Here is a 20500-nt window from a genome sequence, read left to right on the forward strand (position 1 = left end):
TGGTATAATAATGCAATGTTATATTTATAATAATACTAATAAAATTTATTTGTATCCCGCCCCTCTGAGAACATTCGGGGCGGCTAACAAAGTTAAAAATACAAAACATATAAAATCCCTGGTACCCTCCCTTCCTTAAAAAAGTATTAAATCCAATATAATATTTAAAAAAACAGAACAAAAAACAACAACAAACAAACAAACATACAAGTTAAAAACTGACCAGAAGGTCAACAACATCATACCAACAAACAATCAGTGGGAGCAGCAGTATCTTTCCCAGACGTTTTTCTGAGGCCGGGTTCTCTATTCTGGGAAGGCCTGCCGGAAGAGATCTCTCTTAACAGCCTTTTTAAAGCTGTCTAAGGATGTAAGTAGACGGATCTCATCCGGCAGACCGTTCCACAATCTGGGGGCGACGATGGAAAATGCCCTCTGGGAGGTAGTTGAAAGCCTAGATTTTTGTGGCTGAAGTAGGCCTCTCCCAGAGGAGCGGAGTGCGCGGGGAGGATTGTAGGGAAGAAGGCGGTCCCGGAGATAGCTTGGACCCAAGCCATTTAGGGCTATAAAGGTGATAACCAACACCTTGTACTGAGTCTGGAAGCTAATGGGCAGCCAGTGGAGGGACTTTAGAACCGGGGTAATATGGTCCCTCCTGGATTATAACAAGTAACTGAATTCTTTCTTCCAATACAGGTGGGTTTTTATAGCCAACCCTGAAATAAATATTCACCTTATTGACTGCCTTCTGAAATGGTTTTTAAGAATGTAATATTGTTAGTAGTGTTATTTCTATAGCATGTCTTGCATTCCAGTTCGTAAAACAGACTTTTTGAATTCCTTTTCATAAAACCTATACTCAGTATTCACAAGCTCAAGGACTGTAAGATTCAACAGAAAAGCCACTATCCTAGCAGAATGCCACATCAGAGCTTTAAAAACATGCCTTTTGGGTCCAAACTCCACAACTCTGACTTTATACCCAGGTGACTTTACCTCTAGGTGACAATCCTGCTCTTGTTCTGTGTTAAACATAAAGGAGGCCCAGCCCATTACCAGCAACAGTGACAAGGATGCTTTAGCAGCTCCTTTATGGGATTCTTAACTTACCCCAGAGGAAAGCAGCCAAGTACCCTTGTAAGTTTAGTGTCAGACAGTTGGGAAACACACAAAGAGCTGCTTCTCCAAGGGCCACTGGAACATGTTGAGTCTGCTTGGGTGACCCCTATAGTCTGAATAGGGCATGGCTCATCTTTTAATGGTGACAGAAGGCACTCTGTTTAGCCACTAGTGGCAACATTCCTTTGAAGATTTTATTCATCTTAGATGCTATCGCCATATGTGCTTCTTTCATTCTTAAAAGGGAGTGATTTGTACAAAGTGTTAACACTTACTTGCTCAAAGACAGATGAGACATTTTCATATCTATAAAAATTCCAAATGACCATGCTGTGAATACAAAATAATTAAGCAACTGGCCCTTGGCAGGGGAAGTTTAATTAGGATCTATGGAATAATGAATGCTTCCTGCTTCTGTCATGATGCTAGAGAAATTCAGCGGGATATGCTCCCTGCATGGACTGTGCCTGTTCAAATGTTAAGATTGTTAGGGTATTTTCTGTGAACTAGAGTCCTAAAATTTGCAACACATTGAGTGGAAAACACTTGATTTATTAGAAAAATCTGAAAATGGGAACATTTTAGATAAGCTATTTCCAAAACAAGGGGATCAAAGCATACTTATGAACACCAAAGCTATTCCCACACAAATTAAAAAGTTGAAATATGATTTAGATATAGCCCAGGAGACCCCAAGTTGGTGTTAAAGTGTGGACAATTATGAAACAACAAGCAGGCGCATATCTCTCGCTCAGAACTGGATATATACCCAAAATGGATGACGTATTATTTTTCAGACAGAAAACAGTTGGAAGGCAGATCAGGGGATAGGGATTCAGCCTGTGTTAGATGGGGTTACACTTACCATGAAAACATAGCTTCACAGTTTGGGTGTACTCCTGGACTCAGCTTTGAACGTGGAGGCCCAGGTTTCCGCAGTAGCCAAGAATGCTTTCACCCATTTAAAGCTTGTGTGCCTGCTGCACCTGTTCTTAAAATGATGGATCTGGCCACAGTGATACATGCCTTAGTTACCTCCTGTTTGGATTACTGTGATGTGCTCTACTTGGCGCTTTCTTTTGAAGATTGTTAGAAATTTCAACTGGTCCAAATAGCTGCAGCCAGACTGTTAACTGGGGCAAGTTATTGAAAGCACACAATGTCTCTGTTGAACCAGCTCTACTGGCTGCCAGTTTGTTTCTGGGCATAATTCAAAGTTCTGGTTATGACCTATAAAGGACGAAACACCAGAATGCACTCCACTGTATAACTATGATGAATATGAGTGCTAAATCCCAGGAAGAATTAACTCATTATATATGTATATAGTGTATAACTGTTTACAACACAAAACATATCTGTGCAATAGTACAAATTATAGCAAAACTATTCATAAACAGATTACAAATTACAAGTACCAGTAATCTGCAGATGAATTCCAAGCAGAAGCAGAAAAATCCTCTAGACCATACACATTGTTGTCTATTAGCAATAATAAAATAGTTTCTGATAAAGTACATTCACAATTATTTATATAAATCAACAAGTAATTACAATAATAAACAGACAAACCATGAATTTCTAGGTGCTAATATCAATAGAACGTCATGGAATACAAGGAAAAAACTTTTTAGTAGGTGCAGACAATAAATCACAGTGAAATTCACTGGACTAGAATCTCCAGTCTAAGAGACATAAATTACAAGCCGATGTCATTTACAAGCAGATACAGTCATCCCTCGGGATAACTTCTAAAAGACTCGGGCAAACCCTTCTTCATTAGCTCACAGTTTCAACATCATGTCAACCATTCAAATCAGTAAAAATATTGGTAACCTCAACGGCAATCAAAATGCATAGTATTCTTCCATTGCATTTATCTCATACTGGAGGCTTCTACAAAATCAAGCTGAGCATCATGCTGAGCAGGATATTAAGCATTCACTGGCTGGGAGAAGAGGAGAGTATGCATGAATCTTCTGTAATGTGTAATTCTGGTGAAAACTATTATTTTATGTTCAAGATCATACTAGTCCAAGCAATTGGTAGTCACCCTCCTGGCATCCTCATTGTTTTTGCATTCCCAGTAGTACTGAGCAAGTTCTCTTTAATCCATTCAAAGGAAACCTTTTGCCTGATTGTTTCATTAATACCACAGTCTATCCACTTCTAATGTGATATATGGTGATGCAGAAAACACTGCTGGATAACTTCATTTATTAGATCATTAAGGAAGATTAAGCTTATTCTAGAAGAAGCACTGTGGGATTCTTAGAAGCACTCAGTTGTGGCCTAATTCTGCTGTCACACTGGAATTGATTGTTGTTTTCTTTATTGGGGGAATACTCTTTCGTGCTTCTCCATTTGTGCTTTGGATTTAGGATCACAGCAGACAGGCAGAAAAAAGCGGTTCGATCCTGGGTTTTCTGAAAGCAAGCTGAAACCCCACTCTCTAAATAGCCCACTTCCAAGGTGGGCAGAACACCCATGGGCTGTCCTCACCACATGACATCAAGCTGTGCTGTGCTGTTATTATTTTTTGTCACTTCCTCACCATGTATGCACACCATTGCACAAACACACCTCCTGTGACTTCCAATTACCTCCCTCTTCCCACCCAGGTACCATTCCATTGGACACCCACCTATATGATCAGCTACACAGCTGGACAACAATATTGACAATTTCTCTAAATCAGACCATACAGAGTTGGGTATATCACATGTGATGCACTGTCTGTACAGTGCATCGGTGTGCCAGTGATACACTAGCAAACCATAATCATGGAAGCCCCCCATACATCCTTCTTCATCCCCTTCACCCCATGCCCCCCCCCCCCAATTGGACTGTCTTGCTTGTGTGTGTTGTAATTACATCCATTGCATTATTGGCAATCGTGCTTTTGCTTTGCTGCAGTCCTGTACTGGTGCCAGGCTGTTTATATGCTGGTGCAATGATATGCATTTTCCGCTTTGAATTTGACTATCCTAGCTACTTTTTGTTCTGGTTTTTGGCTTCAGAGCATGGCTTTGTTTTGCTTTCCATCTCATTTCACCTCACATGCTGTCTAAATAGCTAGGCTTCAAAACAGTTAGAAACCACTTTATTTGGCCAGTGCAGACTACCCCTTAATGAGATCTACATTTTTACAATTAACTGTAGTTTGAACTGGAAACTATATAAAGAACATTTATCAGAAATGTCAGGACTGTTATTTGAAGAAGCTGGATTACAGTGTTGACCATTTCTGTAAATCAGAGCATACAGAATTGGTTATTATTATATCACTGGATTCAAAAGCTTTGGCTTTTGGGTATCTCCTTGCCACTGAGCAAACTTGGTGCTATCTTTAACAATGCCGGCACAGCAGGAGAGTTTCTTCTGTTCTGTTCCTTCCCCCTTTTCAGATGCTCACCATCTTCTCCATATACTTAAGCAAAGAGGATTTTAATGTTGCCCCTTAAACTAGCAGAAAAACATAGTCAAGGAGTGAATATCACAGAAGAGTACAATTGCCTGGCAGTATCCCTGCTCTGAAAAGTATAGTTATGTATCTGAGCTGAGACATAAATTTACACTATATACACCCCTGATGTTTCCATAGATACTGGTTAAATTTATTTGATGAACTATTTATTGGTAAAGGTGTGTGTTAACTCTTAACATTTTTGTTTTCCTGCATTTAGTGCTATTCCTTGTAGTGTTAATTTCTAATATGCACGTTTCTTTCATTCTCCTTGAGTGCTTATTGGCACATGGAAAAGCTCTTTAATTATTTGGATGGGTGGATTACTTATACCTTTTCTAAGTGACTCTTTCACTTAATGTAATATCTTGATTGGAGATAAGAGGGCTTAGCCAAAAACATACTGAATTGACTGAATCATATAGCCTTTTTCTTCCAACTGCCATTGATATTTTCCCCATTATGTCATTACAAAAGCACATTCCACAAAGATGCCTTGATCAAAAAGGGGCATTTTTTACAGTTTCCTAGATGGAAGGAAATGAGCTATGACAGAATATTTCATAAAGTAACACAATCCTGCAACAATCTTACACTGCAGTGTAAGTTTCTGTTATATAACAGATGGCTTTTGCTTTTCTGTGTGAAATTATTTCCTGAAATTATTCTAGCAACTCTATGTATATGTATGTGTATATGCATATGTACATGTATATAAAACATTTGTTCAATTTGTAAAGCATTTGAGTGGTGTGTTGTTTATAAATCAGATTCAGATCTGGGGAAATTTGAGGTAAGATCCTGGTGTGACAGATCAGGTACATCAAAGAGACTACAAGTGACACCTAATGACAAGTGGTAGGTGACAAAGAATCAAAGAAAAGAAAATGAAGTGCATGGATTGGTCTTTCTTATCCTGTTTTGTAGGTATTAAATAGTTTTTGTCATTTATTACTCTTCTTAACATTTCACTATAGCAACTGTGTTGGTCTGCAAAATGACAGGTGGGATATAACTGTTTCCATGAATAAATTGATCCCCATTGAGAGCACAGATGGCTCTCTGATGAGAGTCCAAATTTCACTGGGCCCTCAGATTGCATTCCCCTCACCCTTTTCTGAGCTAAAAATGTTTTAGTTGTTAGCTAAAAGGATTTTAAAAGGCCAGATCCCTGGTTTGGATCTCTACTCTGGGTGCATCTGTTCTGTGCTTGGGCCAAACCTTATGGCAATATTTACGATGGAGATCAGGACCCATAGTGTATGGAAAGTGGGCTATGATCCCACTGTGGTCCCAATTAGAAGTGTGCACCCCATCCTGCTATTCACAAATGAATGAGTGAATGGATTGAATTTGATTTGATTGAAACTATGGTGTGGTCAAATGTATGATTCCATATGATGTGGTTCTGATCTGGCTTAGCCCCTCACACCACTCCCAGCTATTTATTTAAAACAATCAAGCACAGCCATAGAGACTTTCTAGTACAACATCTATTTTCATGCTACCTGTAGAAGGCAATGATGGGACACACCAGGATTTTGTATAGAAAGAGGCTCAGGTGCCACATTTGCATAGTTCACATCGGTGACAGAGTCAGTTTGATAAATTGTTCAAATGTTCAAATTCTTTGCTCAAGATGACCCATGGTGGAGCCAAGCACAGTTTCCTTTTTCCAACTGTGTCTTGGATAGGCTTGGACATGCTAGGCAGTGTCTGTCATAACTCATCCTCTGGAATTGAGCAATCTGACCCAGAGGAGTTGAATTGCAAGACAATTTTGATTCTAGATAACAGCTCCCTCTCCAGATCTTATAATTCACTTGGGGAACTGAGAAGCTGTGTGGTTAATTAGCAGTCAGAGGTCAAGAACTGGGGTATCACTCTGAAGCTAAGAAACCAAAACATACAGGGGAATATGCAGAAGTGTATCTAGCTCAGAGACTCTGCCCTGTTCTTGAATCCAGACTACTCTTCTACACATTCCCCTGTATGTTTTGGTTCCACGGCTTCATAGTGACATCCTGGCTGTAGAGTATTTGCTACACACCTTACCTAGAGTATCAGGTAAGGTAGAGGGTGATTGTTCAATGCAAACAGCTGGGACCACATTAACTGGGCTGCAGATGTACCAGACCTCTCCCCAAACACTCCAATCCTGCTAATATCTCCAAGGGCACCCCAACAGAATCGGAGCAGTAGATGGATTCCCTCCTCAGGAAAACTAGATAGATACTGAAGAGATACCTTCATCCTGCAAAGAGCGAAAGAACAGCTTCATCAGAATTAACATCAGTTAAACTGGAAATGCAAATTCATCAAGCACCTGGCATCCAGAGGCAGTTTCCTATAAATCTCCTTATCTTGGACTGGCAGTACTTTTGGAGTTTGTGTGTTTCTTGAGATTCTGGACCTCTGAAATGACTACATTTAACATCTCCTTGTCTTACCCTTTGGGCTTCAGTTATCTGGACTACTAGCATTGTGTACGGACCTCTTGACTATTTTTTTGACCATTGCTCCCATCCCTCCTTTCATCCTCCTGGATTACCAGTGCATGACATCGACTGGATTGACTAACCTGTAGCAGCTTCTTTTACAAAAATCTCTCAGGACACTTGCTGCCTGTAGGCATAGGACAGTGTCTTCCACCAACAGTGAATTAGAATGTCTGGACGTTGGAGTATTTGGAAGAGTGCTCATACATTCAAAAACAAAAGTAAGTCATAGAAGCAGAGCTTTTAAATTTTACTTTTTTGGCCTGCTGCTGGCTGGAGGTTTCTGGAAACTGCACTCCAAAAAATTAATACAGTTGCCCCTCCTTTCTCACGGACTTGGGATCCATGTTCTGATTACTCATGGAGGGGCAACCTCCATTATTGTCAATGGGGCGCACCCCTATTCAAGACTATGGGGCTTGAATACATGCAAGTCTCCGATTTCGCAGGGGGGTCTGGAACGGATCCCCCGCGAAAACAGGGTTGACTATAGAAGTATATCTAATGCTTCTATACAGAGGCAATTTTGGTTTTCTTCCTTTCTAAGGTAAGAAAAGTCTTGCACTTATTTTTGTTCCTTTGACACCTTATCTGTATTGCAAACTTTAACTATCATAGCTATGAAGACCCATTTAGACTTCTATTTAAAACTAGTAATATGTGGAGTGGGTGTTATAAAACTTCAAAGGAAGGATTGTGTATGATCTATTTACTCACAGTTTATGTGCTTTCTCAGTAAGGGTGCATTGTCAGTAATTCTGTGTTGTAACATAAATATTCCTTTATTCCAGGTGACCCAGAGGCCAAGTTCCCATAAGATGAGATGTCTCTTCAGAATCAGTTTTGTCCCAAAGGATCCCATTGATCTTTTACGAAGGGATGCAGTTGCCTTTGAATACCTATATGTACAGGTAATTTAGTGTTCTTATTTGTCATCAAGTTGGCTTTGACCTAGGGATGGCCCGTGGTGATGTCATTAAGTGTTATGTATTAAGTACCAGCAACAGTTAAACACTGGTTTGAATGAGTAAAAATGAGCACCAGTTGGCACAATACACTTATGATGGACTAACCGGGAAGGAAGGAGGAAACTAAATGTATAGACTCCTTGGAGTGTCTTTGCAAGTTGCAGTCACTAATCAGTGAAATCATGAAAATTGTAGCAAGATGTTGTTCTGCTGGCTGAGCTGGAGATTTGTACACAGACTCAACCCTAATAGCAACCTCAGTTTAGTCATCTCAGCTTCTAGTGAGATTTTAGGCCTAATTTGTTCCATTCATTCATTCATCTTTTTTAGTAGTCCATGTTGCCCACATAACTTTCCTTCACCACAACATTTCTTCCAGTCCCGCAACCATCACAGGCTTGCTTGGTGAGGACATGAGAAAGAGACCCTTCTCAGTGGCTGCTCCCACCCTTTTCAACTCCCTCCCACCAGAGATTAGGCTGCCCCCTCCCTAGTCTCCTTTCACCAGCAGGCTAAAATTGTTATCTTCAAGCAGGCTTTTAATATGTGATGTGTTTGCTTTTGTATTTTAATGGTTTTATATTTTTAACTGTTTATGTTTTTAATTAGTTTATAATTTTAAATTGTTATATGAATGTGATGTGAAAACTTTTTTTCTCAAGGTACCTCATAGTCAACAGGAAACTACATAATAAATATTTTTGTTATGATTCGAATGATAGTAGAGATAGCACATTGGTTTGCAGAATCACTTGTGCTCATCCTGAAACACAGGCACTAGTGGCTACATAAGTTTTCTCACTGTCTTTTGATATTTTAAAATTCAGTTATTTCCCCCTATCCTCCCTTAAAAGAACACGGGTGATTCTGTGGGCAGACTCTTTCTCATCATCTTAAGAATCAGGAGAAAGGTTAAAGTAGGGATGGGCAACACACTCAGTTCTCCTTCCCCTGCTGTTCTCCATTTTCTACCACTGCTGGCAAACCACACCATTGAAAATTGGCAGTGGCAGTGCCATAGGGTGGGGGAAATAGACTGCCCAGCACAGTGGCAGCATTGTATGGTACAAGAGCATACTCCGTCACATTCCTGTGCCATAGAAAGCCAGGGGGAACTGGGAGCTCCCACATTAATGGGACAGTGAATCTGCCCTGTGTTTTAGTCCAAATATTAAAGGAACTCTCCAAAGTGCAACATCTGACACATCATGCCTCTTTTAAAATTCAAACTAAAACCTGGAGCAGAATTACTACCGTACTGACATGGGAGTCTCTGATGCTACCAGGAACTGACAAATTTGTGGACATCACTAAAGTTCATCAGGAGCAAAGCAGATCCCCTGCTCCTACCCCCAGTACTTTTTTCCATCTCTAACTTAAGCTATGAAATAGCTGTATAAGCTGTATTAGTCTTGAATGTCAGTATGCAAAGGGATCTTGCAACACCTTTGAGACTAACTGGCAAAAGAAGTTGTAGTATAAACTTTTATAGACTTGGTCTACTTGCTCAGGTGCATGGAGTGAACTGGTGCCCAGGAATGACCTTTATACTCAGACAAGATTAATAGTCTTAGAAATGATAAACGGATATGGTAATGAGGTGGCAAGTTCATGGTCACAAAGGCAGAAGGAAAGAAGTTGCCTAAGGTCAGGCTGGGTGCATCTTCCTGCAAGTCTATGAAAATTTATGTTATAACTTGTTTCACACAGTCTCAAAGGTGCTACAAGATTCTTTTGTATTAAGCTATGAAAGAATGACTAAACAGAGTTATTCAGTAAGCTTAGGACCTGAGCAAGGGTGGATCTCCACAATCCAAGTCTAATATTCTACAGCACCAGCCTCTAGAAACTGCTAATATTCTGTTTGACATATCATGTATGGAGATGTTTGCTTCTCTTATACCGGTACTTGTCATTCTTCCTTATTCTCATCTAAGAAGCTTTGGGTCCTGGTTTATTAACTGGTGAGAGCTAAGGAAAGGGAAAGCAATCAATTAATCTTTCATTCACTAGGAGAGGTGTGGAGAACCTTTGCCCATCCTGATGCTGTGTACTGCAGCTCCCACCATTAATGTTGCTGCTGTTACCTTATATATATTAATATAACAATATTTAAAAGCAGTGACCGCTTGCCAATTCCTTACTTTGGCCAAGCTGGATGAGGCTGGTATTTAGAAATCATAGGCCAAAACATGAAATTTTCCCACCCTTGCATGCCTTGGTAATTTATTAAAGCAGCACCATTCTTAGGAGAGACAAAAACATCTTGCCTGTAGCCCTTTGAAACTACACAGCTTTATGATTCCACTTTAACTTATATAGCTGTATCTTATGGAAACTTGGGGTTTGTAATTTGGTGAGTCATTGACGGTCTCTGGCTGAGAATTCTAAACTACCCTCCTTAAATGGCAAGTCCAAGGATTCCCTAGGATGTTGCCATGGAATCATAGGGCTATAACTGGGTATTGTGAAGGGGTACCTGGAATATAATGGGGTTTCAAACCTGTTGTGCCTGACACCCCAGCTAAAATACCCCCAGCTCTCTGTAGATGGGAAGAAAATGAGATTGTATTCTCATATATCCAATTTAAGCAACCTCCATGTTGCATATAGAGCCAATTTAATGTGGCTGTACTGTATAGGTATTTCTTACTTTGTGATCTTCGGGGATTTATGGATGGCTTCACTGGCTGTCACATTTCTTGTTAATTATAATCTTGTCTTTTAGAGAAAAATTAGTCATAATGCGGTGTTTGGGTCTAAAATCAGAGATTCTTAAGCCTGATACTCCCTCTGCTGGTTCTTTGACAGAGCTGTAATGATGTGGTTCAAGAAAGGTTTGGACCTGAGCTCAAGTATGACATTGCACTGAGGCTGGCTGCATTACAAATGTACATTGCAACTGTGACTACAAAACATACGCAGAAAATCTCTCTCAAATACATTGAGTAAGTATGAAATGCAAGTTTCATAATATTGGTGGTTGTTGCAATTTAAACCAAAATTATTTCTGAAGTGGACTGGACTCTAAATTACCAGTTAACACTCAATACTTCTAGTGATTGATTCAAGAGAGCTTTCTAAGAACTTTAATGTTTATATAGAGTTTGAGTAATTAAAATTAAGCCATGTGTACATATTTGGGATTGGTTGCTAATTTATGTTAGGATATTGCCATTTTATTGGTTTCTGTAGTATAGTAGGAACAGGTGAATCATCAGCAGAGCTGTAATGTAATGACACTTAACCATTGCCAGCCTTATGACTTATAGTTGTCTCATACTTTCCGGGGTGGGGAGGGGGAGAAAGAATGGGGCACAGCAGTGGTCAGAAAGGGTGACAGTACCATAGCACTTCCTATTTTCTGTTTAATTTATCTTTGCTGTTAAAATGACACCATTACTTGTCCGAATCCTGTTTGCAAGGTCACACACAAATCAAAACAATAAATCTGCCACACACAAAGGGCCAAAACGTGTAGAGTTAAAAGAATCTGCTTTCTGTCAGACAAGCATCAACAACACAGCAGTAAATACTGTATATATACTGCTGGTGTACAAACTGGACTTTTATAATTAATTTAATAATTTGTTTTATTTATATACCGCTATTCCAAAGATCATAGCAGTAAACAGCAAGTAAGCTAATTACCAAGTAAGCTAATTTGCCCCCAACAGTCTGGGTATTCATTTTAGCGACCTCGGAAGGATGCAAGCCTGAGTCGAGCTTGGGCCCTTTTGCTGGTCTTGAACTCGCAACCTTGTGGTTTTGAGTGAATGGCTGCAGTACAGGCATTTAACCACTGCACCACCAGTGAACTCTTATCAGGGAGCAATTCCCAATGAACTAATAAAGTCGTAAAAAGAAAAGAATTTCTAAGGCAGAGATGGAGATTATGTGGAGGTATTGTTGGACTGCAGCTCCTAGCAGCCTGAGGTAGCACAGCCAGTGGGGAGAAATGCTGGGAGGTGCAGTTCACTAACATTTATGATTCCACAGCCCTGTTTTAAGGAATAAATGCTTATTTTACGACTATCGCCTTGCAAATGCAACCACTCGATATCTTTCTTGGCAAAACACTGTAATGTGTCCTGGGGTTTCCATTACTCACTGTGATGACCTATGACCAGGTGCTGGCCATTTACTTGCACACTGAATGCCATCTTTTTTATATTATCATATATTACTAAAGCATAAGCATCCCACTTTTAATCTTCTATACTAATTTAACATATGTTGTGAAAATGTACATGCTTGATCAGAATCACACAACTTGGTGTGATCTGTCAACTACTTTATGTATCTATCAGCAGACACTTCAAATTTCTGTAGTTTTTTTACTCTAAAATGTGTGTTTCGGAGCTTTTTTTTTTTAATCAAATTGATTTTTTCACTTAGGCTGAGATCCCAAACACTTTTGTGCAAGTTCAGGACAGACCAGAAAATTGCTTTTTGTTGTTGTTGTTGTTGTTGTTGTTCCATTTTGGATAGAAGTTAATATGAACCCAGTTTCAAGGATTTAAGGTGCTCCTAGTACCAGCTAAATTTTGGATTTGTTCAGATCTTAAACAAAATCATAAACACCCTAATCAGAACCAGATACATTTATTAGTACATTATAAGGGACAGGTTTCAAGTGGGCTACCCAGAGGAAAATACGCTGATTTCACAAAGCTATCTTATTTCTTTTATTGAAATTATTCCTAAAGTTAACTAATATTGCAGTATGTGGACTGCAATTTAGTTTTTTGCTTACTATAAGTAATTGGTCAGAATAGTTATTTATTTATTTATTTATTTATTTATTTATTTATTTATTATTTCCCCACTTTTCTCCTAGCATAGGACCCCAGTGTAATTATCAGTCTCTACCCAAATGTTTCAAATATCATAGAATCATAGTATTGGAAGATACCACAAGGGGCATCCAGTCCAACCTCCTGCCATGCAAGAATATACAAACAAAGCTCTCCCAATTGATGGCCCATCCAGCCTCTGTTTAAAAACATCCAAAGAAGGATGTGTCCAATGTCGGTAGAATTCAGAAACAGTTACATTAAGTGAGCTTAATTGAGTATCGTCTCTAAGGGCCGGAACAGATGGCCCTAAAGGGGTGGCTTGCCAGATCGGGCTGTGGCAACCGAACGCTGTGGCCCCAATCCAGCATTTTTCTGGCCCAAAAAGAAGTGGCAAAATGCTGTTCCTTTTTGGGGTGGAAAAAGAGTAGCTTTTCCACCACAACACCAGCTTTTTGGCACTACTGCGGCGTATATACACCATGCTGCTGGAGTGCCGCAACGTTGCCTGCCATTGGTTGGGTGGGCAGCATGATGTCAACTTGGGGGTGGCATCGGGGCATCTAAACCTCACGTCCCCACACCGCTTCCAAGCTGGTGTATTGTGCCCGTCTGTTTTGCCAGTAAGTACCTAAAAGCCAGTGCAGTCTGGGCCCTAGATAGTTTCATATCACCAAGTGATTTTTTAGATATCTCCATATCTCATCAAGAGCCGCCAATAATTTCTGGTAATGGCAGAAGGGCTTTACACATAATGAACATGTCTCATCTAACAAGACACAGTAGATGTTTTATCTACAGTGTAGAAAAGCTGTCAGCTCCATGTGGATGGCACAATATGCTCAGTGTATAACTTAAAATAGTAGTGTTGAAATGGCTACAACACTGTCAGATCTCCTTGTGCTCAGTGTCTGAACCATCAAGGTGACTGGCCCCACCAGTATGGTACATTGTTGTACATTGCTGTATGAGTGTGAAGAAGTAACCCAGACAGATTGAAAACAAGAGCTGAAAGCAAGCCTCTGTGTCCTTGACTAAAATATTGCCACCAGATCATTTCATTGCTACACACCTTAGGCTTGATTGGTAAATGGCAGCCAAACATAGAGAATGGAATTGTAATGCGACTAGGGTTGCCATAATTCTCTTCCACAAAACTGGGACAAAATGTAGGACAAAGTGTAGGACATTGAAGAAAAATGGGGGACATGCGACCAACTAGAAGCCAAAAACATATATATATGCCTCCAATGGGCTTCACTGTGCAACTATGTTCCATCAGTGATGTGAACATCGGTTATTCTAGATAATTGCCTGAGGAATGTGAAATTAAAAGTTTGTTTTATATTACAGGAAAGAATGGGGACTGGAGACTTTTCTTCCATCTGCGGTACTGCAGAGCATGAAAGAAAAGAACATAAAGAAAGCACTTTCGCACCTTGTCAAAGCAAATCAAAACCTAGTTCCTCCAGGTAAAAAGGTAATGTATTTGCATCTTAATAGAAATATATTCTCATAATCAGGACAGCTGCATCTGAAAGAAAAAAATGTTAGATAAGTCCTTTAGACAAGTAAGTAGCCAATGTATTTTTTAGAAATTTGCCAGACTGTGCCTGCAGTGTGCTTATCGTCATTTTTGAGAATTAATTTAACCAAATCATTCTTTTATCTTGAAAATTGTGAAAATTTCTGGTGAACCACAAGGGGGTGACTATTTCTCTGTACTTACATTCATTTTGCTTCTGCATTTCATAAGAAAATAGCTTGAAAATTGCTTCTTCTGTTCTGACTTGCATTAGCTTGGGAGCCTACTGCAGCTGAACAACTTTCTCATCCTGCAATCCATTGATTTCTGTCACACTTTTGAGTCAAGTATCCTGATAAATAATTCGTCTTTGACATGAATGGCCTGGATTCTTGAGATTTTTATCCGATGGGATATATTTGAAATTTCCTTCAGATGTTCTGACCTAGTTCAGCAGAAATCAAACAGTTCTTAAGTTACAGTAATTTAAGAGATAGTCACATATTTCACTCTCTTCTATTTAAACAGCAGGGGACTTAAAAGGCATTAATTTGTTCACATTTTGTGTTATGTTTTGAAGACCCAACCTCAAAAAATGGGATTAAAAAAATAGAAGAAAATAAAACACATTAATTCTTTACATCAGCAGATCCAGTATTAGCACCTGGTATTGTTCACCAGATGCTGACATCTTGTCTTGCGCACCGTAGCCAATGCTCTGTGTGTATGTTTGTGCATGTGCACATGCTCTCTCTCTCCCTCCTCTCTCTCTCTCTCTCTCTCTCTCTCTCTCTCTGTATTGTGCTATGTTAGCTTGTTTGGAGCTATCCTGGCTGACAGGGAGTTGCACTCCAAAAATCTAACTTGGGTGTGCTTAGGTGCTGGGTGAACTTGTATCCACCCCATCTTTGTTTTCCCAAAATATCTCTAGGTGTCACTGCATCAGGAGATGACAGAGGCAGCAGCTGTAGTCACTTCATCCGTTATTTGCAGTCTTTGCCCAGCACTGCCATCACCAGCTGCTGCGGCTTCCTTACCATGGCAATGGTAGCAACAGCGTCTTCTCCACCACCACTGCTGCATCCTCATTATTTATACTACATCATTTCCTTACAGATTAAAACAAGTAAAATATAGCTAAACTATACAAAAAGTCAACAACGAAGCTGATTGAAACCATTTACAGTTTGAGTGTTCCTTATCTGAAATCCAAAATGCCCCAAAATTGTCCACATGGGTGGCTGAAATAGTGACACTTTTGCTTTCTGATAGTTCAGTGTACACAATCTTAGTTTCATGCACAAAATATTGTGTATGAAATTACCTTCAGGCTATGTGTATAATGTGTATATGAAACATAAATGGATTTCATGTTTAGAGCTGGGTCCCATTTCCAAGACTCATTACGTATATTTATGCAAATATTCCAAAATCTGAAAAAGTCAGAAATCCAAAATACAGTACTTCTTGTCCCAAGCAATTCAGACAAGAAAGACTCAACCTGAATCCTATTAAAACAATGTAAAACATAAATTAAAAATAATAAAAAACAATTAAAAATACAGCATGCCCATGTTATATGTGGCTTTCAGCATATGTTGAAAACTGGGTGGGAGTGCGCAGGGCGCAAGGGGCGGTGCATGCTGCCACGCCACCACATGCACAAGCCCCATTCATTTGAATGGGGCTTGAGCATGCATGGTATTTGGCTTACGTGGGGGGGGGGGAGGGTTCCGGAACGGATCCCCCACATAAGCCAAGGACAGACTGTAGTACAATTAATGCAACACAACACCCTCTTAAAAGGCCTTTCTCTAAAAATCTACAGTTCTGCACACCTTTTGTGTGTTGGGGGGGGAGGTGTTTGCCTGCCAATGGAAGGACAGGAAGGTAGGGCCCATTCTGGTCTCCCTGGGAAGGGAGTTCAGGAGCCTAGCAGCAGCCGCTGAAAATACCTTCTTTCACATCCTCATGAGCTATTCCCATTAAAGTGGTAAAACTTAGAGGTAGCTCTTTCGTGAGAGAGGTTCTCAGGGAAGTACAGTCTTTCAGATAGCTTGGCTTGCTAAATTTATTACCATAACTCACTCTCTGTAATCTGAAGAATCACATACAGAGGTATCAGATTGCCAGGAGTTTATGGTTTCAGATAACAATGGCTTCTCTGAATCTGAGGAGCAAGGGGTTGAGACATGGCAGACACTGAAGATATCCCCCCCCCTTCCTTTGAGGTTTGCAGGAGAGATGTTTCATAGGTCCCACTGTTTATGAAAAAGGAAGCATTGACTCATCAAGCACCTGGTAGTGAGAAACAGCTGCCTACAGATCTCCCAGCAGATCCCTGGTGTATCTATTGCTTGCAACTGTTCTGTCTTGGAGAATGGCTTTCTGTGTTGGGTTCACTTGATCTTTGGGGCTGGCTACAATAGATGGGTGTCGCTCCCCTTTTGGCTTCCTTTATCTGGATTGCTGCTTGGTATAATGCCTTCTGGACTGTCTGATGACCTTGCTCCTATTCCTCCCTTCACCATGCTAGATTACCTGTGAACTGGATTGACTGCCCTATAGTTTTTTGCCTTATAATCAGCTGACTCATGGGTTACTTGCTGAATGTCGCACAGAAAATTTATGGAGCAGGCAGTTGTTGAGGAGAGTAGCCTTGGTTAAAAGAAATAAGTACCAGGTAAACTGGTCCTAATGCTCAGTCCCATCCCCTTTCCATTCTGTAAATAGATGGTTAATCCAAGTTACTTGTTTATTTATTTAGAGCATTTATATCCTACCCTTTAGCCAAGAAGGCTGTCAGAGTGGATTACAAATTGTCAAAACCTGTCTTCAGGTTTACAATTTGAAAAGACAGAAAACATAACGAAAATGGGATGACATTGTGTTGTTGGTGGTAGGGATTTCTGCTGTTCTCTCCCAGAGGCCAGAGTAATAGCAGTTGGTAGGAAGGAGGGCCTTTTCTCAGACACTGGGATCAAAACACAATAGTGCTTTGAAGATGTTTTTCACCAGTACAGCTTTAGTGCTAGCATGCTGGTGCAGATAGAGTGTGAACTGCATCTGAATAAAGCAAAGGTGATTTTAATTCTAAAATACTTACTGCCTTCAGATGGTTCCCTAAAGAAAGACCTGCTTATGGATTTCAATAAGCTCTTGTTTCTGTTCTCCATAGCCTGTGTAGTCCAATTCTAAATCATCTAGTTCATGACAGTAATCACTGCATCTTACCTTTATAGTCAATTTATTTGTTTTTTCTTATTTTCAGCTATCTGCTCTGCAAGCCAAGGTTCACTATCTAAAATTTCTCAGTGATTTACGTCTATACGGAGGCCGTGTATTCAAAGCAACACTACTGGTATGATTTCTGTATATCATTCTTATTTTTGCCAAAGATTCTGCATGTGACTAATTAATGGGATAATTAATTGCTGAACAACTACTATTGAGCCAAATCTTGAAATAGCTTTAACACTGCTTAAAGGAATCTCATTTTTAATCACTTTTTATGTTATAGTTACCCTCTGTTAATACTTGTTGTCCCCCAGCTATTGTTGGACTGTAAATCTCATAATCTGTCACCAGTATTGTCCAATCTGTTACCTGGTGCAGTCCAACAACGATTGAACAACTATAAGTTGCACAATTATGTCTTAGTATAAAATATATACATTTATGAAAAGCATGGGAAAATATTTTCTTTATTAAACATAGTAAGTTACCGACAGCGTCAGTATGATGAAGTGATCTGAGTTTTGGTCTAGGGCTCTGGAAGACCGGGGTTCAAATTCCTGCTCAACCATGGAAACCCATTGGGTGACCTTCGGCAAATAACACTCTCTCAGCCTAAGAGGAAGGCAACGACAAAACTTTTTTGAATAAATCTTGCCAACAAAATCCAGGATACAGCTTCTGTAAGTCAGGGTCAAGTTGAAGATATGTAACAAAAATTAAAGCAAACGTTATCCACAACCATACTCTATTAAGATGGCTAACAGATTTTACAGACTATATGAATTTCCTTATTAGATGAAGTTCTCTCTTTCTGTCTCTTTCTCTCTGCTTCCTTCACTTCAGCAGGGAGAAAAGCGTTCTGAGGTGACATTGTTAGTAGGACCACGGTATGGCATCAGCCATGTAATAAACACCAAAACTAACCTGGTGGCCCTTCTGGCAGATTTCAGCCATGTGAACAGAATCGAGATGTTTACAGAAGATGAAACAATTGTTAGAGTTGAGCTTCATGTACTAGATGTAAAAGTAAGTTGAATATTGATTGAAAGTTAAGTGCTTCGGTAAGATTCTCATCTTTGTCAATCAAAAAGGAGTTGAATATTGTTTTTAGTTTTGATGGTACATCAAGTTAAGTAACAGAGTGTACTTGTTTAGTTATGTGGTTGGCACATATACTTGGATTACCAAACATTTTTCAGACATTGCAGAATGAAGTATCGCCACACTTCAGAACTGTCAAGCTAACTAAGGGCTCATCCAGAAAGTTAAAAAAAAAATCCCTGGTAATATCAAAACGTTCCCATTATTTTTGTTTTGATTTTATCTGCATTTTTATGGTTTTGCATCAAAACTCATTCTTGAAATATTCTGGGTCTTTCTTACTCTCCGACCCTCCCCCAATCCTTGTCCTCTTCCTCCTCCCCATCCCACTGATCACATATCAAGTTTAGACTCAAACAACATCTCAGAAATTGACATTCATCAGTTTCCACTGATCCATTTTAAATCATTATTCATTATTCAAGAGTTATAGGCCCAAAACAGATGGAGCAAAAAGAGAGGAGCACAGCCTCTCTTGTGCCAATCATGCTGGGGCTGTGGAAACTGCATGTGCCCAGCCCCAATCTGGGCTGCCGCTGTGATCCTGAACCAGGCTGCTAGATGGAGTAGATCCTATCTGCTCCTTCTTGGCCCGGTTCTTCCTGAATGGTGCAGTGTCAACAGATTCTGGCATCTTTTGAATGCTACACCCCAAATGCAGTTGGAATCTGTGTCCTTTGGTCCATGTGTTTAGCAGTAGTATACTAGTTAAGCATTAGGATTATTTTCTTTATTGCTAGTATTCCTCTTTCCGTCATTTGATCTCTTTCTGAATCTTCTGTCCTGGGAACAGTCACTGTGTTTCTTTGTGGCAGCTAGTTTAGCTATTTCCAGGATAACACAGGCAGCTATGGAGAAGTACATTTTTGGGAAATACTGGGTTAATTTAAACCAGGGGTAGGCAATCTTTTTGAACCGGGGGCCGGGTTGCTGGCCCTCAGACAACTGGGGGGCCGAACCCAAAAAATAAATAATTAAATAATGTTAAAAATTTTAACTATATAAAAAAACCAGGAAAATATAAGACAAAATTTTCAAATGGAAGACACTTTTTTTTAAAAAAAAATGGAGGACACGTGAAAAAAATTGCTGATTTTTTAAAAAATGTTAATATAAATGCATGTTTCTGAGGCTTCTATAGACAATTGACCCCCAAAGGCCCCAGCGGCAATCGGCGGCAGGACCGGGCTGGGGCCGGTCCCAAGGCCTCGCTGGGCCGCATCCGGCCCACGGGCCGCAGGTTGCCTACCCCTGATTTAAACTGTCCTAGAGAGTGGGAATAACAAGTTCTTGTAAGTGGTGGGAGCCTATTTACTAAGAGTGTACCTCACATGTGATTTCCAGTGGTGGGATTAATTAGATGAAGTTTCCCACACAGAGACCATGAGATCATTTAGAAGTGCTCAATGTTTGATAGTGAGTAGAATCCCCATAAATGGTGTTGGTAGTGTGGGACAAGTAGAGGTCCAAAAACATAGCTCAACAAAGAAACCCTCTTCTCAGAATTTGTAGCTCTGTAATTTGGCATCTCTGATGCTCTTGATTCATATAATAATTTTTGGGAGTAGATGGCATGAGCTACTCACTTGCAGGGGTGTCACCAGGTGGTGCAGGGGATGTGGACCACACTGCGTGCCACCCCAGAGAAGGGGAGATACCTGGTTGGGCCCTCCTCCTCCTTCAGGTCAGGAGTGTCAAACACAGGCCCTTCCTGGCAGCTCCATCATTGGGCTGCCTGCCCAGGGTTTGGCCAGGCAGTGGGCAGCTAGGTGGCCAGGAAGGAGGCAGAG

General features: G+C 40.1%; 1 protein-coding gene across 8 annotated transcripts in view; it reads left to right on the top strand.

Annotated features, from left to right (window-relative positions):
* Nucleotides 1-20500, top strand: part of FRMPD4 (FERM and PDZ domain containing 4) — a 370005-nt gene that overhangs the window by 341723 nt on the left and 7782 nt on the right. For 7 of the 8 annotated variants that reach the window (XM_089511611.1, XM_089511615.1, XM_089511618.1 and 4 more), the window contains 5 exons: nt 7875-7994; nt 10863-10999; nt 14201-14327; nt 17644-17733; nt 18453-18635. In XM_089511611.1, coding sequence (XP_089367737.1) covers nt 7875-7994; nt 10863-10999; nt 14201-14327; nt 17644-17733; nt 18453-18635 — 657 coding nt within the window. The remainder of the gene's footprint in view (nt 1-7874; nt 7995-10862; nt 11000-14200; nt 14328-17643; nt 17734-18452; nt 18636-20500) is intronic. The other variant, XM_089511613.1, reaches the window with a different exon arrangement.

The sequence above is a fragment of the Sceloporus occidentalis genome, unplaced genomic scaffold, assembly GCF_023333645.1.
Source record: "Sceloporus occidentalis isolate IW3139 unplaced genomic scaffold, rSceOcc1.0.p SCAF_2, whole genome shotgun sequence".
Taxonomy (NCBI): domain Eukaryota; kingdom Metazoa; phylum Chordata; class Lepidosauria; order Squamata; family Phrynosomatidae; genus Sceloporus; species Sceloporus occidentalis.